The 21,183-nt window shown below is 52.3% G+C and overlaps 1 protein-coding gene across 1 annotated transcript in view; it reads right to left on the bottom strand.

Annotated features, from left to right (window-relative positions):
- Positions 1 to 366: 366 nt before the first annotated feature.
- Positions 367 to 21,183, bottom strand: part of LOC142670915 (gastrula zinc finger protein XlCGF66.1-like) — a 21,315-nt gene continuing 498 nt past the window's right edge. The window contains exons 2-5 of the mRNA XM_075847129.1: positions 3,531 to 3,685; positions 1,288 to 1,470; positions 1,080 to 1,203; positions 367 to 419 (exon numbers count right to left, since the gene is read on the bottom strand). Coding sequence (XP_075703244.1) covers positions 367 to 419; positions 1,080 to 1,203; positions 1,288 to 1,470; positions 3,531 to 3,653 — 483 coding nt within the window. The 5' untranslated portion in view covers positions 3,654 to 3,685. The remainder of the gene's footprint in view (positions 420 to 1,079; positions 1,204 to 1,287; positions 1,471 to 3,530; positions 3,686 to 21,183) is intronic.

The following is a 21,183-nucleotide window of genomic DNA, read 5'->3' as shown; positions in this document are numbered from 1 at the left end:
TTTTATTGAGGTCAGACCCAGCGCATGCCACCTACGAAAGATACCATGGGGGTTGCAATCCTGGAAGTTAGGGTTACAGATCAATGGCAGGTAGAGAAACACCCATGACACAGCACTTTGGGCAATTTTTGGCTATATAGACCCATACACACACAGGTGCTCGCAGGGGGCATATAAATTACTACATTATGTAGCAGCGGCGGGTGTGAAGGCCATTCTGTAGACCTGGCTACACGACCAGGCCCCACCATTTAAGCTTTTTCTGGATAAACTCTCGTACTTATTCAAGATGGATTGGATGGAGGCGTCTCTACATAAAGAACTCCAAGTGGAGCATTTCTTTGCCACATGGGCAACCTTCATCTTCTACTTCCACAGAGAGTGAGGACGGATATTAGGAACGGCTTTCAGCACATTATCTGGTTTCAGGAACAGACACATCTAGGAAACACACCAGTGTGGGGTGCAGGGGTTCTGGAGTTGTCGAGGTGTTGGTGAGAGTCGTGCACTCAGACGGCGTGTTCTCTCAGAGGCTCCTGCGGAGTTTACAGCGACGTGGACGGAGATGGGCGGTTGGCTGGTCCCTGTCCCACCTCCTTGTCCATGGTTGCATTAGGCTTTGATTAAGAGGAGGAGAGGCACGCTCTCTCTTTTTGTATGACATTAATGCAGCAGGAGATTTTGCGCTTAAGACAGGCTGACTTGTTTATGTTTGTCCCCCACTCCCCTGACTAATTCTAGAAGGTACCCTGATTGATAGCGGTGTATTCTATAACACCTGTAATCTATTGTAACCAAATTTGCTTTAGGGGACCCCTCCCCTTCTTTTATTTTTGTTTTTCTTTTCCGTCCTTTTTATTTTTGTACCCCCATATTTAAAAAAGTTTAATAAAAAAAAACAAAAAAACAATAGAAATAGAGCCTGCAGAGGAGAAAACTGCTAAATGAAATATAGATAAATATAACGGCCAGAAATAGTATTATTACTCATGTACACACACACACACACACACACACACACACTAGATTATTCTGAGATGTCACCTGAAATGACAGATATTATTTATATATTGTTTTACCTTGTGATGTGAGGGGCCGGTAGTCCTCCATCATGACCTCCTCGTACAGATCCTTGTGTCCTTCTACATACTCCCACTCCTCCATGGAGAAATAGACTGCGACGTCCTGACACCTTATAGGAACCTGACACACACAATGATACTGTCATTACCAAGACTCCCCCAGTGCCGATACTGTATAATTTCCCAGTATTCCCAGCAGTGTCACCTCTCCAGTCAGCAGCTCAGTCATCTTGTGGAGAAGTTCTAGGATCTTCTGCTTAATGTTCTTCTCATGTATCCGGGAGTGAGGAGGCTCTGTGATGGGGGTCCGGCTCCTGCTCCATCCTCCTGACTCATGACTGCTGGGGGCCACACAGTCACCCCATGTCTTCTTCACTATTGTGTATTCCTGTGTATGGGGGAAAAAGAAAGAAAGAAATAAATTAAGAAAGAAAGAAAGAGAACACTAAAAGGAAAATGTGACGTGATGGAAAACTTTATATGTTACAGGAGGAAAGAAACTACAAACACAAGAACACGATCTGACATTAATGTGGGGCAAGATCATAAATGTAAACCTGCCCGATGTAATCCTAGATCTATCCTAAGAGAAATATAAGAAGGAAATAATATAAATGTCAACTAGATGGACCATGTGATTCTCCTCCTGCCGTCATCTTCTATGTTTCTATATAGATGTCAGACTAGTGGTAGAAATCCTCATCTCCAGGACAGACTCCGGCCATGTGATTCTTCTCCTGCCGTCATCTTCTATGTTTCTATATAGAGATCAGACTAGTGGTAGAAATCCTCGTCTCCAGGACAGACTCCGGCCATGTGATTCTCCTCCTGCCGTCATCTTCTATGTTTCTATATAGAGGTCAGACTAGTGGTAGAAATCCTCGTCTTCAGGACAGACTCTGGCCATGTGATTCTCCTGCCGTCATCTTCTATGTTTCTATATAGAGGTCAGACTAGTGGTAGAAATCCTCATCTCCAGGACAGACTCCGGCCATGTGATTCTCCTCCTGCTGTCATCTTCTATGTTTCTATATAGAGGTCAGACTAGTGGTAGAAATCCTCGTCTCCAGGACAGACTCCAGCCATGTGATTCTCCTCCTGTCGTCATCTTCTATGTTTCTATATAGAGGTCAGACTAGTGGTAGAAATCCTCATCTCCAGGACAGACTCAGTCCATGTGATTCTCCTCCTGCCGTCATCTTCTATATAGAGGTCAGACTAGTGGTAGAAATCCTCCTCTCCAGGACAGACTCCGGCCATGTGTTCTCCTCCTGCCGTCATCTGCTATGTTTCTATATAGAGGTCAGACTAGTGGTAGAAATCCTCATCTCCAGGACAGACTCCGGCCATGTGATTCTCCTGGTTCCTGCCGTCATCTTCTATGTTTCTATATAGAGGTCAGACTAGTGGTAGAAATCCTCATCTCCAGGACAGACTCCGGCCATGTGATTCTCCTGGTTCCTGCCGTCATCTTCTATGTTTCTATATAGATATCAGACTAGTGGTAGAAATCCTCCTCTCCAGGACAGACTCCGGCCATGTGATTCTCCTCCTGCCGTCATCTTCTATGTTTCTATATAGATGTCAGACTAGTGGTAGAAATCCTCATCTCCAGGACAGACTCCGGCCATGGGATCCTCCTGGTCCCTGTGGTCCTTGCTCCTCCTGGTCCTTGCTCCTCCTGGTCCCTTTGGTCCATGCTCCTCCTGGTCCCTGTGGTCCATGCTCCTCCTGGTCCCTGCTCCTCCTGGTCCCGGTGGTCCTTGCTCCTCCTGGTCCCTGTGGTCCTTGCTCCTCCTGGTCCCTGTGGTCCTTGCTCCTCCTGGTCCCTGTGGTCCTTGCTCCTCCTGGTCCCTGTGGTCCTTGCTCCTCCTGGTCCCTGTGGTCCTTGCTCCTCCTGGTCCCTGTGGTCCTTGCTCCTCCTGGTCCCTGTGGTCCTTGCTCCTCCTGGTCCCTGTGGTCCTTGCTCCTCCTGGTCCCTGTGGTCCTTGCTCCTCCTGGTCCCTGTGGTCCTTGCTCCTCCTGGTCCCTGTGGTCCTTGCTCCTCCTGGTCCCTGTGGTCCTTGCTCCTCCTGGTCCCTGTGGTCCTTGCTCCTCCTGGTCCCTGTGGTCCTTGCTCCTCCTGGTCCCTGTGGTCCTTGCTCCTCCCGGTCCCTGTGGTCCTTCTCCTCCCGGTCCCTGTGGTCCTTCTCCTCCCGGTCCCTGTGGTCCTTCTCCTCCCGGTCCCTGTGGTCCTTCTCCTCCTGATTACAACGTGACTACTTACTATTCTCATTACTCTACATTACTATTACCATGACACATAACTGACCATATTGCTGGCTGGTCTTCACTTCTTCCCATCACTTGGAAGGTCTCGTAAATGGTATACAGGACTCTGGCTTCTTCCTCTTATGTGTGACTTGTTACATAATACAATAAAGAACATAGAAATATAGAAACGTTTACCTTTCCGCTCAGCAGGTAGATGATCTCCAGGGTGAAGTTTAATATTCTTGTGGTCACCTCATTGCTGTCCTTGTCCATCGTTGGTGGGTCATTCAGGAGAAGGAACGTTCTGGATGAGAACATGGATCCACTGGTTGTTGTAGTACTGCAGGCGTCTTTATGAGAAGAGGAGAGAATCATACAGGGGACGACGTCAGTGGGAAATACAGAATCTCACTTATCGAGAGGAACCGGTTCTCCGAGCCTCCACCACATGGAATAAAGGGGCATGACCGGGACCGACAATTATCTACAGGATATAGAATAAATGTTTGATTGATAAGAGGTCCGAGTCCCAGAGGGGTGACCTGTACCCATGTGGACGAGGGGGGGGCCCCTACCCATGTGGACGAGGGGGGGGCCCGTACCCATGTGGACGAGGGGGGGGCCCGTACCCATGTGGACGAGGGGGGGGCCCGTACCCATGTGGACGAGGGGGGGGCCCGTACCCATGTGGACGAGGGGGGGGCCCGTACCCATGTGGACGAGGGGGGGGGCCCGTACCCATGTGGACGAGGGGGGGGGGCCCGTACCCATGTGGACGAGGGGGGGGGCCCGTACCCATGTGGACGAGGGGGGGGCCCGTACCCATGTGGACGAGGGGGGGGGCCCGTACCCATGTGGACGAGGGGGGGCCCGTACCCATGTGGACGAGGGGGGGGCCCCGTACCCATGTGGACGAGGGGGGGGCCCCGTACCCATGTGGACGAGGGGGGGGCCCCGTACCCATGTGGACGAGGGGGGGGGCCCCGTACCCATGTGGACGAGGGGGGGCCCCGTACCCATGTGGACGAGGGGGGGCCCCGTACCCATGTGGACGAGGGGGGGGCCCGTACCCATGTGGACGAGGGGGGGGCCCGTACCCATGTGGACGAGGGGGGGGCCCGGACCCATGTGGACGAGGGGGGACCCGGACCCATGTGGACGAGGGGGCTGCTGGTGACTGATCCAGGCAGAGAATTAATAAAGAGGTGGTCACACATGTACGACTCGTTCTATTCACTTCTACGGGTGTAAAGGAAACAGATGAGGGTGGCCCCCTCTACATTCATTCTCCTCCTGGATGCAGCGACCACCTCACCAGGCGGGTCAGGGGACCCCTCTTCTCTACATAGGTGGGGTTCCCATAGGAGGGACCCGCATCTACCAGACATTTATGGAATATCCTGTTAAAGGGACACTCCGGCCTAAACTAAACTCTCCCATGTGCTCCATTCTGGTTTTCCATGTGTCCCTCACCTGTTATTTATCAGACTGGGGCGGTTGCTTAGCAGCAGTGTGGATCGGGCTCGGTGACACGCTTTCTCTACTTGAGTCTATGGAGATCTATGTGTCACCCATCAGCAGTTCCTGGACGACACACGTTCTGTACAGGGGGGGGGGGGGACTTCTATGTCCATTCTGAAATCAAGTCCCTGCAACATCGAAAACAGCAACAACTGTGCGGGTGGGGGATGGCATGGGCTCAAGGTATCCTGCTGCTGTGTGTCGCTGAGGCCCGACTATGGATACACAGATCTGAGTGGGTCACAACCCAAAATAATGTCCCTATGACGCCTCCCCACACACTATAATGCCCCTATAGCGTCTCCACACAGTGTAATGTCCCTATAGCTGCCTCCACACAGTATAATGTCCCCATAGCTGCCTCCACACAGTATAATGTCCCCATAGCTGCCCCCACACAGTATAATGTCCTCATAGCTGCCTCCACACAGTATAATGTCCTCATAGCTGCCTCCACACAGTATAATGTCCTCATAGCTGCCTCCACACAGTATAATGTCCCCATAGCTGCCTCCACACAGTATAATGTCCCCATAGCTGCCCCCACACAGTATAATGCCCCCATAGTTGCCTCCACACAGTATAATGCCCCCATAGCTAACACCACACAGTATAATGCCCCCATAGCTGCCCCCACACAGTATAACGCCCCCATAGCTGCCTCCACACAGTATAACGTCCCCATAGCTGCCTCCACACAGTATAATGCCCGCATAGTTGCCTCCACACAGTATAATGCCCCCATAGCTGCTTCCACACAGTATAATGTCTCCATAGCTGCCCCCACACACTATAATGCCCCTATAGCGTCTCCACACAGTATAATGTCCCTATAGCTGCCTCCACACAGTATAATGTCCCAATAGCTGCCACCACACAGTATAATGCCCCCATAGCTGCCCCCACACAGTATAATGTCCCTATAATGCCTCCCCACACAGTATAATGCTCCCATAGCTGCCCCACACAGTATAATGCCCCCATAGCTGCCTCCACACAGTATAATGCCCCCATAGCTGCCTCCACACAGTATAATGTCCCCATAGCTGCCTCCACACAGTATAATGCCCCCATAGCTGCCTCCACACAGTATAATGCCCCCATAGCTGCCTCCACACAGTATAATGCCCCCATAGCTGCCTCCACACAGTATAATGCCCCCATAGCTGCCTCCACACAGTATAATGCCCCCATAGCTGCCTCCACACAGTATAATGCCCCCATAGCTGCCACCACACAGTATAATGTCCCCATAGCTGCCTCCACACAGTATAATGTCCCCATAGCTGCCTCCACACAGTATAATGCCCCCATAGCTGCCTCCACACAGTATAATGTCCCTATAGCTGCCTCCACACAGTATAATGCCCCCATAGCTGCCTCCACACAGTATAATGCCCCCATAGCTGCCTCCACACAGTATAATGTCTCCATAGCTGCCCCCACACAGTATAATGCCCCCATAGCTGCCTCCACACAGTATAATGCCACCATAGCTGCCTCCACACAGTATAATGTCCCTATAGCTGCCCCCACACAGTATAATGTCCCCATAGCTGCCTCCACACAGTATAATGCCCCCATAGCTGCCCCCACACACTATAATGCCCCTATAGCGTCTCCACCCAGTATAATGCCCCCATAGCTGCCCCCACACACTATAATGCCCCTATAGCGTCTCCACACAGTATAATGTCCCTATAGCTGCCTCCACACAGTATAATTTTCCCATAGCTGCCTCCCCACAGTATAATGTCCTCATAGCTGCCTCCACACAGTATAATGTCCCCATAGCTGCCCCCACACAGTATAATGTTCCCATAGCTGCCTCCACACAGTATAATGTTCCCATAGCTGCCTCCACACAGTATAATGTCCCCATAGCTGCCCCGACACAGTATAAGGTCCCCATAGCTGCCTCCACACAGTACAATGTCCCCATAGCTGCCCCCACACACTATAATGCCCCTATAGCGTCTCCACACAGTATAATGTCCCTATAGCTGCCTCCACACAGTATAGTGTCCCCATAGCTGCCACCACACAGTATAATGCCCCCATAGCTGCCTCCCCACAGTATAATGTCCCCATAGCTGCCTCCACACAGTATAATGCCCCCATAGCTGCCTCCACACAGTATAATGCCCCCATAGCTGCCTCCACACAGTATAATGTCTCCATAGCTGCCCCCACACACTATAATGCCCCTATAGCGTCTCCACACAGTATAATGTCCCTATAGCTGCCTCCACACAGTATAATTTTCCCATAGCTGCCTCCCCACAGTATAATGTCCCCATAGCTGCCCCCACACAGTATAATGTCCCCATAGCTGCCTCCACACAGTATAATGCCCCCATAGCTGCCTCCACACAGTATGTCCCCATAGCTGCCTCCACACAGTATGTCCCCATAGCTGCCTCCACACAGTATAATGTTCCCATAGCTGCCTCCACACAGTATAATGTTCCCATAGCTGCCTCCACACAGTATAATGTCCCCATAGCTGCCCCCACACAGTACAATGTCCCCATAGCTGCCTCCACACAGTATAATGCCCCATAGCTGCCTCCACACAGTATAATGCCCCCATAGCTGCCTCCACACAGTATAATGTCCCCATAGCTGCCTCCACAAAGTATAATGCCCCCATAGCTGCCTCCACACAGTATAATGTCCCCATAGCTGCCTCCACACAGTATAATGTCCCCATAGATGCCCCCACACAGTATAATGCCCCCATAGCTGCCGCCACACAGTATAATGCCCCCATAGCTGCCTCCACACAGTATAATGTCCCCAAAACTGCCTCCACACAGTATGTCCCCATAGTGCCTCCACACAGTATAATGTCCCCATAGCTGCCTCCACACAGTATAATGCCCCCATAGCTGCCTCCACACAGTATAATAACCCCATAGCTGCCTCCACACAGTATAATAACCCCATAGCTGCCTCCACACAGTATAATGTCCCCATAGCTGCCTCCACAAAGTATAATGTCCCCATAGCTGCCTCCACACAGTATAATGTCCCCATAGCTGCCTCCACACAGTATAATGTCCCCATAGCTGCCTCCACACAGCATAATGCCCCCATAGCTGCCTCCACAAAGTATAATGTCCCCATAGCTGCCTTCACACAGTATAATGTCCCCATAGCTGCCTTCACACAGTATAATGTCTGCCACCACACAGTATAATGTCCCCATAGCTGCCCCCACACAGTATAATGTCCCCATAACTGCACCCACACAGTATAATGCCCCATAGCTGCCCCCACTGTATAATGTCCCCATAGCTGCCCCCAAACAGTATAATGCCCCCATATCTGCCCCCACACAGTATAATGCCCCCATAGCTGCCTCCACACAGTATAATGCCCCCATAGCTGCATTCACACCGTATAATGCCCCCATGGCTGCCTCCACACAGTATAATGTCCCCATAGCTGCCTCCACACAGTATAATGTCCCCATAGCTGCCTCCACACAGTATAATGCCCCCATAGCTGCCTCCACACCGTATAATGTCCCCATAGCTGCCTCCACACACAGTATAATGTACCCATAACTGCCCCCACACAGTATAATGTCCCCATAACTGCCTCCACACAGTATAATGTCCCCATAACTGCCTCCACACAGTATAATGCCCCCATAACTGCCTCCACACAGTATAATGTCCCCATAGCTGCCTCCACACAGTATAATGTCCCCATAGCTGCCTCCACACAGTATAATGTCCCCATAGCTGCCTCCACACAGTATAATGTCCCCATAACCGCCTCCACACAGTATGTCCCCATAGTGCCTCCACACAGTATAATGTCCCCTTAGCTGCCTCCACACAGTATAATGTCCCCATAGCTGCCTCCACACAGTATAATGCCCCCATAGCTGCCTCCACACAGTATAATGCCCCCATAGCTGCCTCCACACAGTATAATGTCCCCATAGCTGCCTCCACACAGTATAATGTCCCCATAGCTGCCTCCACACAGTATAATGTCCCCATAGCTGCCTCCACACAGTATAATGTCCCCATAGCTGCCTCCACACAGTATAATGTCCCCATAACTGCCTCCACACAGTATAATGTCCCCATAACTGCCTCCACACAGTATGTCCCCATAGTGCCTCCACACAGTATAATGTCCCCATAGCTGCCTCCACACAGTATAATGCCCCCATAGCTGCCTCCACACAGTATAATAACCCCATAGCTGCCTCCACACAGTATAATGTCCCCATAGCTGCCTCCACACAGTATAATGTCCCCATAGCTGCCTCCACACAGTATAATGCCCCCATAGCTGCATCCACACAGTATAATGCCCCCATAGCTGCCACCACACAGTATAATGCCCCCATAGCTGCCTCCACACAGTATAATGTCCCCATAGCTGCCTCCACACAGTATAATGCCCCCATAGCTGCCTCCACACAGTATAATGCCCCCATAGCTGCCTCCACACAGTATAATGCCCCCATAGCTGCCTCCACACAGTATAATGCCCCCATAGCTGCCTCCACACAGTATAATGCCCCCATAGCTGCCTCCACACAGTATAATGCCCCCATAGCTGCCTCCACACAGTATAATGCCCCCATAGCTGCCTCCACACAGTATAATGCCCCATAGCTGCCTCCACACAGTATAATGCCCCCATAGCTGCCTCCACACAGTATAATGTCCCCATAGCTGCCTCCACATAGTATAATGCCCCCATAGCTGCCTCCACACAGTATAATGTCCCCATAGCTGCCCCCACACAATATAATGCCCCTAGAGTGTCTCCCCACACAGTATAATACCCCCATAGCTGCCTCCACACAGTATAATGTCCCCATAGCTGCCTCCACACAGTATAATGTCCCCATAGCTGCCTCCACACAGTATAATGTCCCCATTGCTGCCTCCACACAGTATAATGTTCCCATAGCTGCCTCCACACAGTATAATGTTCCCATAGCTGCCTCCACACAGTATAATGTCCCCATAGCTGCCTCCACACAGTATAATGTCCCCATAGCTGCCTCCACACAGTATAATGTCCCCAGAGCTGCCTCCACACAGCATAATGCCCCCATAGCTGCCTCCACACAGCATAATGCCCCCATAGCTGCCTCCACAAAGTATCATGTCCCCGTCCCCATAGCTGCCTTCACACAGTATAATGTCCCCATAGCTGCCTTCACACAGTATAATGTCTGCCACCACACAGTATAATGTCCCCATAGCTACCCCCACACAGTATAATGTCCCCATAGCTGCCTCCATACAGTATAATGTCCCCATAACTGCACCCACACAGTATAATGCCCCATAGCTGCCCCCACAGTATAATGCCCCCATAGCTGCCTCCACACAGTATAATGTCCCCATAGCTGCCCCCGCACAGTATAATGTCCCCATAGCTGCCTCCACACAGTATGTCCCCATAGTGACTCCACACTGTATGTCCCCATAGCTGCCTCCACACAGTATAATGTCCCCATAGCTGCCCCCACACAGTATAATGCCCCCATAGCTGCCTCCACACAGTATAATGCCCCCATAGCTGCCTCCACACAGTATAATGCCCCCATAGCTGCCTCCACACAGGATAATGTCCCCATAGCTGCCTCCACACAGTATAATGTCCCCATAGCTGCCTCCACACACAGTATAATGTACCCATAACTGCCCCCACACAGTATAATGTCCCCATAACTGCCTCCACACAGTATAATGCCCCCATAGCTGCCTCCACACAGTATAATGCCCCCATAGCTGCCTCCACACAGTATAATGCCCCCATAGCAGCCCCCACACAGTATAATGCCCCCATAGCTGCCTCCACACAGTATAATGCCCCCATAGCTGCCTCCACACAGTATAATGCCCCCATAGCTGCCTCCACACAGTATAATGTCCCCATAGCTGCCTCCACACAGTATAATGCCCCCATAGCTGCCTCCACACAGTATAATGCCCCCATAGATGCCTCCACACAGTATGTCCCAATTGTGCCTCCACACAGTATAATGTCCCCATAGCTGCCTCCACACAGTATAATGTCCCCATAGCTGCCTCCACACAGTATAATGTCCCCATAGCTGCCTCCACACAGTATAATGCCCCCATAGCTGCCTCCACACAGTATAATGTCCCCATAGCTGCCTCCACACAGTATAATTTCCCCCATAGCTGCCTCTACACAGTATAATGTCCCCATAGCTGCCCCCACAGAGTATAATGTCCCCAAAGCTGCCTCCACACAGTATAATGTCCCCATAGCTGCCTCCACACAGTATAATGTCCCCAAAGCTGCCTCCACACAGTATAATGTCCCCATAGCTGCCCCCAAACAGTATAATGCCCCCATATCTGCCCCCACACAGTATAATGCCCCCATAGCTGCCTCCACACAGTATAATGCCCCCATAGCTGCATTCACACCGTATAATGCCCCCATAGCTGCCTCCACACAGTATAATGTCCTCATAGCTGCCTCCACACAGTATAATGCCCCCATAGCTGCCTCCACACCGTATAATGTCCCCATAGCTGCCTCCACATAGTATAGTGCCCCCATAGCTGCCTCCACACAGAATAATGCCCCCATAGCTGCCTCCACACAGTATAATGCCCCCATAGCTGCCTCCACACAGTATAATGTCCCCATAGCTGCCTCCACACAGTATAATGCCCCCATAGCTGCCTCCACAGTATAATGTCCGCATAGCTGCCCCCACACAGTATAATTCCCCTATAGCCCAGTTTTTTCTCACATATAACATGTCACTGGCAGCCTCTCTCCTCACATATAACACGTGTCATGTCACCGGCAGCCTCTCTCCTCACATATAACATGTCACCGGCAGCCTCTCTCCTCACATATAACACGTCACCGGCAGCCTCTCTCCTCACATATAACACGTCACCGGCAGCCTCTCTCCTCACATATAACATGTCACCGGCAGCCTCTCCTCACATATAACACGTGTCATGTCACCCTCTCTCCTCACATAGAACATGTCACCGGCAGCCTCTCTCCTCACATATAACACGTCACCGGCAGCCTCTCTCCTCACATATAACACGTGTCATGTCACCGGCAGCCTCTCTCCTCACATAACACGTCACCGGCAGCCTCTCTCCTCACATATAACACGTCACCGGCAGCCTCTCTCCTCACATATAACACGTCACCGGCAGCCTCTCTCCTCACATATAACACGTCACCGGCAGCCTCTCTCCTCACATATAACACGTCACCGGCAGCCTCTCTCCTCACATGTAACACGTCACCGGCAGCCTCTCTCCTCACATGTAACACGTGTCATGTCACCGGCAGCCTCTCTCCTCACATATAACACGTCACCGGCAGCCTCTCTCCTCACATATAACACGTCACCGGCAGCCTCTCTCCTCACATATAACACGACACCGGCAGCCTCTCTCCTCACATATAACACGACACCGGCAGCCTCTCTCCTCACATATAACATGTCACCGGCAGCCTCTCTCCTCACATATAACACGTGTCATGTCACCGGCAGCCCCTCTCCTCACATATAACACGTCACCGGCAGCCCCTCTCCTCACATATAACATGTCACCGGCAGCCTCTCTCCTCACATATAACATGTCACCGGCAGCCTCTCTCCTCACATATAACACGTGTCATGTCACCGGCAGCCTCTCTCCTCACATATAACACGTCACCGGCAGCCTCTCTCCTCACATATAACACGTCACAGGCAGCCTCTCTCCTCACATATAACACGTCACAGGCAGCCTCTCTCCTCACATATAACACGTCACCGGCAGCCTCTCTCCTCACATATAACATGTCACCGGCAGCCTCTCTCCTCACATATAACAGGTCACCGGCAGCCTCTCTCCTCACATATAACATGTCACCGGCAGCCTCTCCTCACATATAACACGTGTCATGTCACCCTCTCTCCTCACATAGAACATGTCACCGGCAGCTTCTCTCCTCACATATAACCTGTCACCGGCAGCCTCTCACCTCACATATAACACGTCACCGGCAGCCTCTCTCCTCACATATAACACGTCACCGGCAGCCTCTCTCCTCACATATAACATGTCACCGGCAGCCTCTTTCCTCACATATAACACGTGTCATGTCACCGGCAGCCTCTCTCCTCACATATAACACGTCACCGGCAGCCTCTCTCCTCACATATAACACGTGTCACGTCACCGGCAGCCTCTCTCCTCACATATAACACGTCACCGGCAGCCTCTCTCCTCCCATATAACACGTCACCGGCAGCCTCTCTCCTCACATATAACACATGTCACCGGCAGCCTCTCTCCTCACATATAACATGTCACCGGCAGCCTCTCTCCTCACATATAACACGTCACCGGCAGCCTCTCTCCTCACATATAACATGTCACCGGCAGCCTCTTTCCTCACATATAACACGTGTCATGTCACCGGCAGCCTCTCTCCTCACATATAACACGTCACCGGCAGCCTCTCTCCTCACATATAACACGTGTCACGTCACCGGCAGCCTCTCTCCTCACATATAACACGTCACCGGCAGCCTCTCTCCTCCCATATAACACGTCACCGGCAGCCTCTCTCCTCACATATAACACATGTCACCGGCAGCCTCTCTCCTCACATATAACATGTCACCGGCAGCCTCTCTCCTCACATATAACACGTCACCGGCAGCCTCTCTCCTCACATATAACACGTCACCGGCAGCCTCTCCCCTCACATATAACACGTCACCGGCAGCCTCTCCCCTCACATATAACACGTCACCGGCAGCCTCTCTCCTCACATATAACACGTCACCGGCAGCCTCTCTCCTCACATATAACCTGTCACCGGCAGCCTCTCTCCTCACATATAACCTGTCACCGGCAGCCTCTCTCCTCACATATAACACGTCACCGGCAGCCTCTCTCCTCACATATAACATGTCACCGGCAGCCTCTCTCCTCACATATAACACGTCACCGGCAGCCTCTCTCCTCACATATAACACGTCACCGGCGGCCTCTCTCCTCACATATAACATAACACCGGCAGCCTCTCTCCTCACATATAACACGTCACCGGCGGCCTCTCTCCTCACATATAACACGTCACCGGCAGCCTCTCTCCTCACATATAACACGTCACCGGCAGCCTCTCTCCTCACATATAACATAACACCGGCAGCCTCTCTCCTCACATATAACATGTCACCGGCAGCCTCTCTCCTCACATATAACATGTCACCGGCAGCCTCTCTCCTCACATATAACATAACACCGGCAGCCTCTCTCCTCACATATAACATAACACCGGCAGCCTCTCTCCTCACATATAACACGTCACCGGCGGCCTCTCTCCTCACATATAACACGTCACCGGCAGCCTCTCTCCTCACATATAACATAACACCGGCAGCCTCTCTCCTCACATATAACATGTCACCGGCAGCCTCTCTCCTCACATATAACATGTCACCGGCAGCCTCTCTCCTCACATATAACATGTCACCGGCAGCCTCTCTCCTCACATATAACATGTCACCGGCAGCCTCTCTCCTCACATATAACACGTCACCGGCAGCCTCTCCTCACATATAACACGTCACCGGCAGCCTCTCTCCTCACATATAACACGTCACCGGCAGCCTCTCTCCTCACATATAACACGTGTCACGTCACCGGCAGCCTCTCTCCTCACATATAACATGTCACCGGCAGCCTCTCCTCACATATAACACGTCACCGGCAGCCTCTCTCCGCACATATAACACATGTCATGTCACCGGCAGCCTCTCTCCTCACATATAACACGTCACCGGCAGCCTCTCTCCTCACATATAACGCGTCACCGGCAGCCTCTCTCCTCACATATAACGCGTCACCGGCAGCCTCTCTCCTCACATATAACACATGTCATGTCACCGGCAGCCTCTCTCCTCACATATAACACGTCACCGGCAGCTGCCCCCACACAGTATAATTCCCCTATAGCCCAGTTTTTTCTCACATATAACATGTCACTGGCAGCCTCTCTCCTCACATATAACACGTGTCATGTCACCGGCAGCCTCTCTCCTCACATATAACATGTCACCGGCAGCCTCTCTCCTCACATATAACACGTCACCGGCAGCCTCTCTCCTCACATATAACACGTCACCGGCAGCCTCTCTCCTCACATATAACAGGTCACCGGCAGCCTCTCTCCTCACATATAACAGGTCACCGGCAGCCTCTCTCCTCACATATAACATGTCACCGGCAGCCTCTCCTCACATATAACACGTGTCATGTCACCCTCTCTCCTCACATAGAACATGTCACCGGCAGCCTCTCTCCTCACATATAACACGTCACCGGCAGCCTCTCTCCTCACATATAACACGTGTCATGTCACCGGCAGCCTCTCTCCTCACATAACACGTCACCGGCAGCCTCTCTCCTCACATATAACACGTCACCGGCAGCCTCTCTCCTCACATATAACACGTCACCGGCAGCCTCTCTCCTCACATATAACACGTCACCGGCAGCCTCTCTCCTCACATGTAACACGTCACCGGCAGCCTCTCTCCTCACATGTAACACGTCACCGGCAGCCTCTCTCCTCACATGTAACACGTGTCATGTCACCGGCAGCCTCTCTCCTCACATATAACACGTCACCGGCAGCCTCTCTCCTCACATATAACACGTCACCGGCAGCCTCTCTCCTCACATATAACACGACACCGGCAGCCTCTCTCCTCACATATAACACGACACCGGCAGCCTCTCTCCTCACATATAACATGTCACCGGCAGCCTCTCTCCTCACATATAACACGTGTCATGTCACCGGCAGCCCCTCTCCTCACATATAACACGTCACCGGCAGCCCCTCTCCTCACATATAACATGTCACCGGCAGCCTCTCTCCTCACATATAACATGTCACCGGCAGCCTCTCTCCTCACATATAACACGTGTCATGTCACCGGCAGCCTCTCTCCTCACATATAACACGTCACCGGCAGCCTCTCTCCTCACATATAACACGTCACAGGCAGCCTCTCTCCTCACATATAACACGTCACAGGCAGCCTCTCTCCTCACATATAACACGTCACCGGCAGCCTCTCTCCTCACATATAACATGTCACCGGCAGCCTCTCTCCTCACATATAACAGGTCACCGGCAGCCTCTCTCCTCACATATAACATGTCACCGGCAGCCTCTCCTCACATATAACACGTGTCATGTCACCCTCTCTCCTCACATAGAACATGTCACCGGCAGCTTCTCTCCTCACATATAACCTGTCACCGGCAGCCTCTCACCTCACATATAACACGTCACCGGCAGCCTCTCTCCTCACATATAACACGTCACCGGCAGCCTCTCTCCTCACATATAACACGTGTCATGTCACCGGCAGCCTCTCTCCTCACATATAACACGTCACCGGCAGCCTCTCTCCTCACATATAACACGTGTCACGTCACCGGCAGCCTCTCTCCTCACATATAACACGTCACCGGCAGCCTCTCTCCTCCCATATAACACGTCACCGGCAGCCTCTCTCCTCACATATAACACGTCACCGGCAGCCTCTCCCCTCACATATAACACGTCACCGGCAGCCTCTCTCCTCACATATAACACGTCACCGGCAGCCTCTCTCCTCACATATAACCTGTCACCGGCAGCCTCTCTCCTCACATATAACCTGTCACCGGCAGCCTCTCTCCTCACATATAACACGTCACCGGCAGCCTCTCTCCTCACATATAACATGTCACCGGCAGCCTCTCTCCTCACATATAACACGTCACCGGCAGCCTCTCTCCTCACATATAACACGTCACCGGCGGCCTCTCTCCTCACATATAACATAACACCGGCGGCCTCTCTCCTCACATATAACACGTCACCGGCGGCCTCTCTCCTCACATATAACACGTCACCGGCAGCCTCTCTCCTCACATATAACACGTCACCGGCAGCCTCTCTCCTCACATATAACATAACACCGGCAGCCTCTCTCCTCACATATAACATAACACCGGCAGCCTCTCTCCTCACATATAACATGTCACCGGCAGCCTCTCTCCTCACATATAACATGTCACCGGCAGCCTCTCTCCTCACATATAACATAACACCGGCAGCCTCTCTCCTCACATATAACATAACACCGGCAGCCTCTCTCCTCACATATAACACGTCACCGGCAGCCTCTCTCCTCACATATAACACAACACCGGCAGCCTCTCTCCTCACATATAACATGTCACCGGCAGCCTCTCTCCTCACATATAACATGTCACCGGCAGCCTCTCTCCTCACATATAACATGTCACCGGCAGCCTCTCTCCTCACATATAACATGTCACCGGCAGCCTCTCTCCTCACATATAACACGTCACCGGCAGCCTCTCCTCACATATAACACGTCACCGGCAGCCTCTCTCCTCACATATAACACGTCACCGGCAGCCTCTCCTCACATATAACACGTCACCGGCAGCCTCTCTCCGCACATATAACACATGTCATGTCACCGGCAGCCTCTCTCCTCACATATAACACGTCACCGGCAGCCTCTCTCCTCACATATAACGCGTCACCGGCAGCCTCTCTCCTCACATATAACGCGTCACCGGCAGCCTCTCTCCTCACATATAACACATGTCATGTCACCGGCAGCCTCTCTCCTCACATATAACACGTCACCGGCAGCCTCTCCCCTCACATATAACACGTCACCGGCAGCCTCTCTCCTCACATATAACACGTCACCGGCAGCCTCTCTCCTCACATATAACACGTCACCGGCAGCCTCTCTCCTCACATATAACACGTCACCGGCAGCCTCTCTCCTCACATATAACACATGTCATGTCACCGGCAGCCTCTCTCCTCACATATAACACGTCACCGGCAGCCTCTCTCCTCACATATAACACGTCACCGGCAGCCTCTCTCCTCACATATAACACGTCACCGGCAGCCTCTCTCCTCACATATAACACGTCACCGGCAGCCTCTCTCCTCACATATAACACGTCACCGGCAGCCTCTCTCCTCACATATAACACGTCACCGGCAGCCTCTCTCCTCACATATAACACTTCACCGGCAGCCTCTCTCCTCACATATAACACGTCACCGGCAGCCTCTCTCCTCACATATAACACGTCACCGGCAGCCTCTCTCCGCACATATAACACATGTCATGTCACCGGCAGCCTCTCTCCTCACATATAACACGTCACCGGCAGCCTCTCTCCTCACATATAACGCGTCACCGGCAGCCTCTCTCCTCACATATAACGCGTCACCGGCAGCCTCTCTCCTCACATATAACACATGTCATGTCACCGGCAGCCTCTCTCCTCACATATAACACGTCACCGGCAGCCTCTCCCCTCACATATAACACGTCACCGGCAGCCTCTCTCCTCACATATAACACGTCACCGGCAGCCTCTCTCCTCACATATAACACGTCACCGGCAGCCTCTCTCCTCACATATAACACGTCACCGGCAGCCTCTCTCCTCACATATAACACATGTCATGTCACCGGCAGCCTCTCTCCTCACATATAACACGTCACCGGCAGCCTCTCTCCTCACATATAACACGTCACCGGCAGCCTCTCTCCTCACATATAACACGTCACCGGCAGCCTCTCTCCTCACATATAACACGTCACCGGCAGCCTCTCTCCTCACATATAACACGTCACCGGCAGCCTCTCTCCTCACATATAACACGTCACCGGCAGCCTCTCTCCTCACATATAACACGTCACCGGCAGCCTCTCTCCTCACATATAACACGTCACCGGCAGCCTCTCTCCTCACATATAACACGTCACCGGCAGCCTCTCTCCTCACATATAACATGTCACCGGCAGCCTCTCTCCTCACATATAACACGTCACCGGCAGCCTCTCTCCTCACATATAACACGTCACCGGCAGCCTCTCTCCTCACATATAACACGTCACCGGCAGCCTCTCTCCTCACATATAACATGTCACCGGCAGCCTCTCTCCTCACATATAACATGTCACCGGCAGCCTCTCTCCTCACATATAACATGTCACCGGCAGCCTCTCTCCTCACATATAACATGTCACCGGCAGCCTCTCTCCTCACATATAACACGTCACCGGCAGCCTCTCTCCTCACATATAACACGTCACCGGCAGCCTCTCTCCTCACATATAACACGTCACCGGCAGCCTCTCTCCTCACATATAACACGTCACCGGCAGCCTCTCTCCTCACATATAACATGTCACCGGCAGCCTCTCTCCTCACATATAACACGTCACCGGCAGCCTCTCTCCTCACATATAACACGTCACCGGCAGCCTCTCTCCTCACATATAACACGTCACCGGCAGCCTCTCTCCTCACATATAACATGTCACCGGCAGCCTCTCTCCTCACATATAACATGTCACCGGCAGCCTCTCTCCTCACATATAACATGTCACCGGCAGCCTCTCTCCTCACATATAACACGTCACCGGCAGCCTCTCTCCTCACATATAACACGTCACCGGCAGCCTCTCTCCTCACATATAACACGTCACCGGCAGCCTCTCTCCTCACATATAACATGTCACCGGCAGCCTCTCTCCTCACATATAACATGTCACCGGCAGCCTCTCTCCTCACATATAACACGTCACCGGCAGCCTCTCTCCTCACATATAACACGTGTCATGTCACCGGCAGCCTCTCCTCACATATAACACGTCACCGGCAGCCTCTCTCCTCACATATAACACATGTCATGTCACCGGCAGCCTCTCTCCTCACATATAACACGTCACCGGCAGCCTCTCTCCTCACATATAACACGTCACCGGCAGCCTCTCTCCTCACATATAACATGTCACCGGCAGCCTCTCTCCTCACATATAACATGTCACCGGCAGCCTCTCTCCTCACATATAACACGTCACCGGCAGCCTCTCTCCTCACATATAACACGTGTCATGTCACCGGCAGCCTCTCCTCACATATAACACGTCACCGGCAGCCTCTCTCCTCACATATAACACATGTCATGTCACCGGCAGCCTCTCTCCTCACATATAACACGTCACCGGCAGCCTCTCTCCTCACATATAACATGTCACCGGCAGCCTCTCTCCTCACATATAACACGTCACCGGCAGCCTCTCTCCTCACATATAACACGTCACCGGCAGCCTCTCTCCTCACATATAACACGTCACCGGCGGCCTCTCTCCTCACATATAACACGTCACCGGCAGCCTCTCTCCTCACATATAACATAACACCGGCAGCCTCTCTCCTCACATATAACATGTCACCGGCAGCCTCTCTCCTCACATATAACACGTCACCGGCAGCCTCTCTCCTCACATATAACACGTCACCGGCAGCCTCTCCTCACATATAACACGTCACCGGCAGCCTCTCTCCGCACATATAACACATGTCATGTCACCGGCAGCCTCTCTCCTCACATATAACACGTCACCGGCAGCCTCTCTCCTCACATATAACACGTCACCGGCAGCCTCTCTCCTCACATATAACGCGTCACAGGCAGCCTCTCTCCTCACATATAACGCGTCACCGGCAGCCTCTCTCCTCACATATAACACGTCACCGGCAGCCTCTCTCCTCACATATAACGCGTCACAGGCAGCCTCTCTCCTCACATATAACGCGTCACCGGCAGCCTCTCTCCTCACATATAACATGTCACCGGCAGCCTCTCTCCTCACATATAACACGTCACCGGCAGCCTCTCTCCTCACATATAACACGTCACCGGCAGCCTCTCTCCTCACATATAACATGTCACCGGCAGCCTCTCTCCTCACATATAACACGTCACCGGCAGCCTCTCTCCTCACATATAACATGTCACCGGCAGCCTCTCTCCTCACATATAACACGTCACCGGCAGCCTCTCTCCTCACATATAACACGTCACCGGCAGCCTCTCTCCTCACATATAACACGTCACCGGCAGCCTCTCTCCTCACATATAACACGTCACCGGCAGCCTCTCTCCTCACATATAACATGTCACCGGCAGCCTCTCTCCTCACATATAACATGTCACCGGCAGCCTCTCTCCTCACATATAACACGTCACCGGCAGCCTCTCTCCTCACATATAACATGTCACCGGCAGCCTCTCTCCTCACATATAACACGTCACCGGCAGCCTCTCTCCTCACATATAACACGTCACCGGCGGCCTCTCTCCTCACATATAACACGTCACCGGCAGCCTCTCTCCTCACATATAACATGTCACCGGCAGC

Source organism: Rhinoderma darwinii (genome assembly GCF_050947455.1).
Source record: "Rhinoderma darwinii isolate aRhiDar2 chromosome 1 unlocalized genomic scaffold, aRhiDar2.hap1 SUPER_1_unloc_20, whole genome shotgun sequence".
Classification (NCBI taxonomy): domain Eukaryota; kingdom Metazoa; phylum Chordata; class Amphibia; order Anura; family Rhinodermatidae; genus Rhinoderma; species Rhinoderma darwinii.
This window is presented reverse-complemented; position numbering and strand designations above follow the sequence as displayed.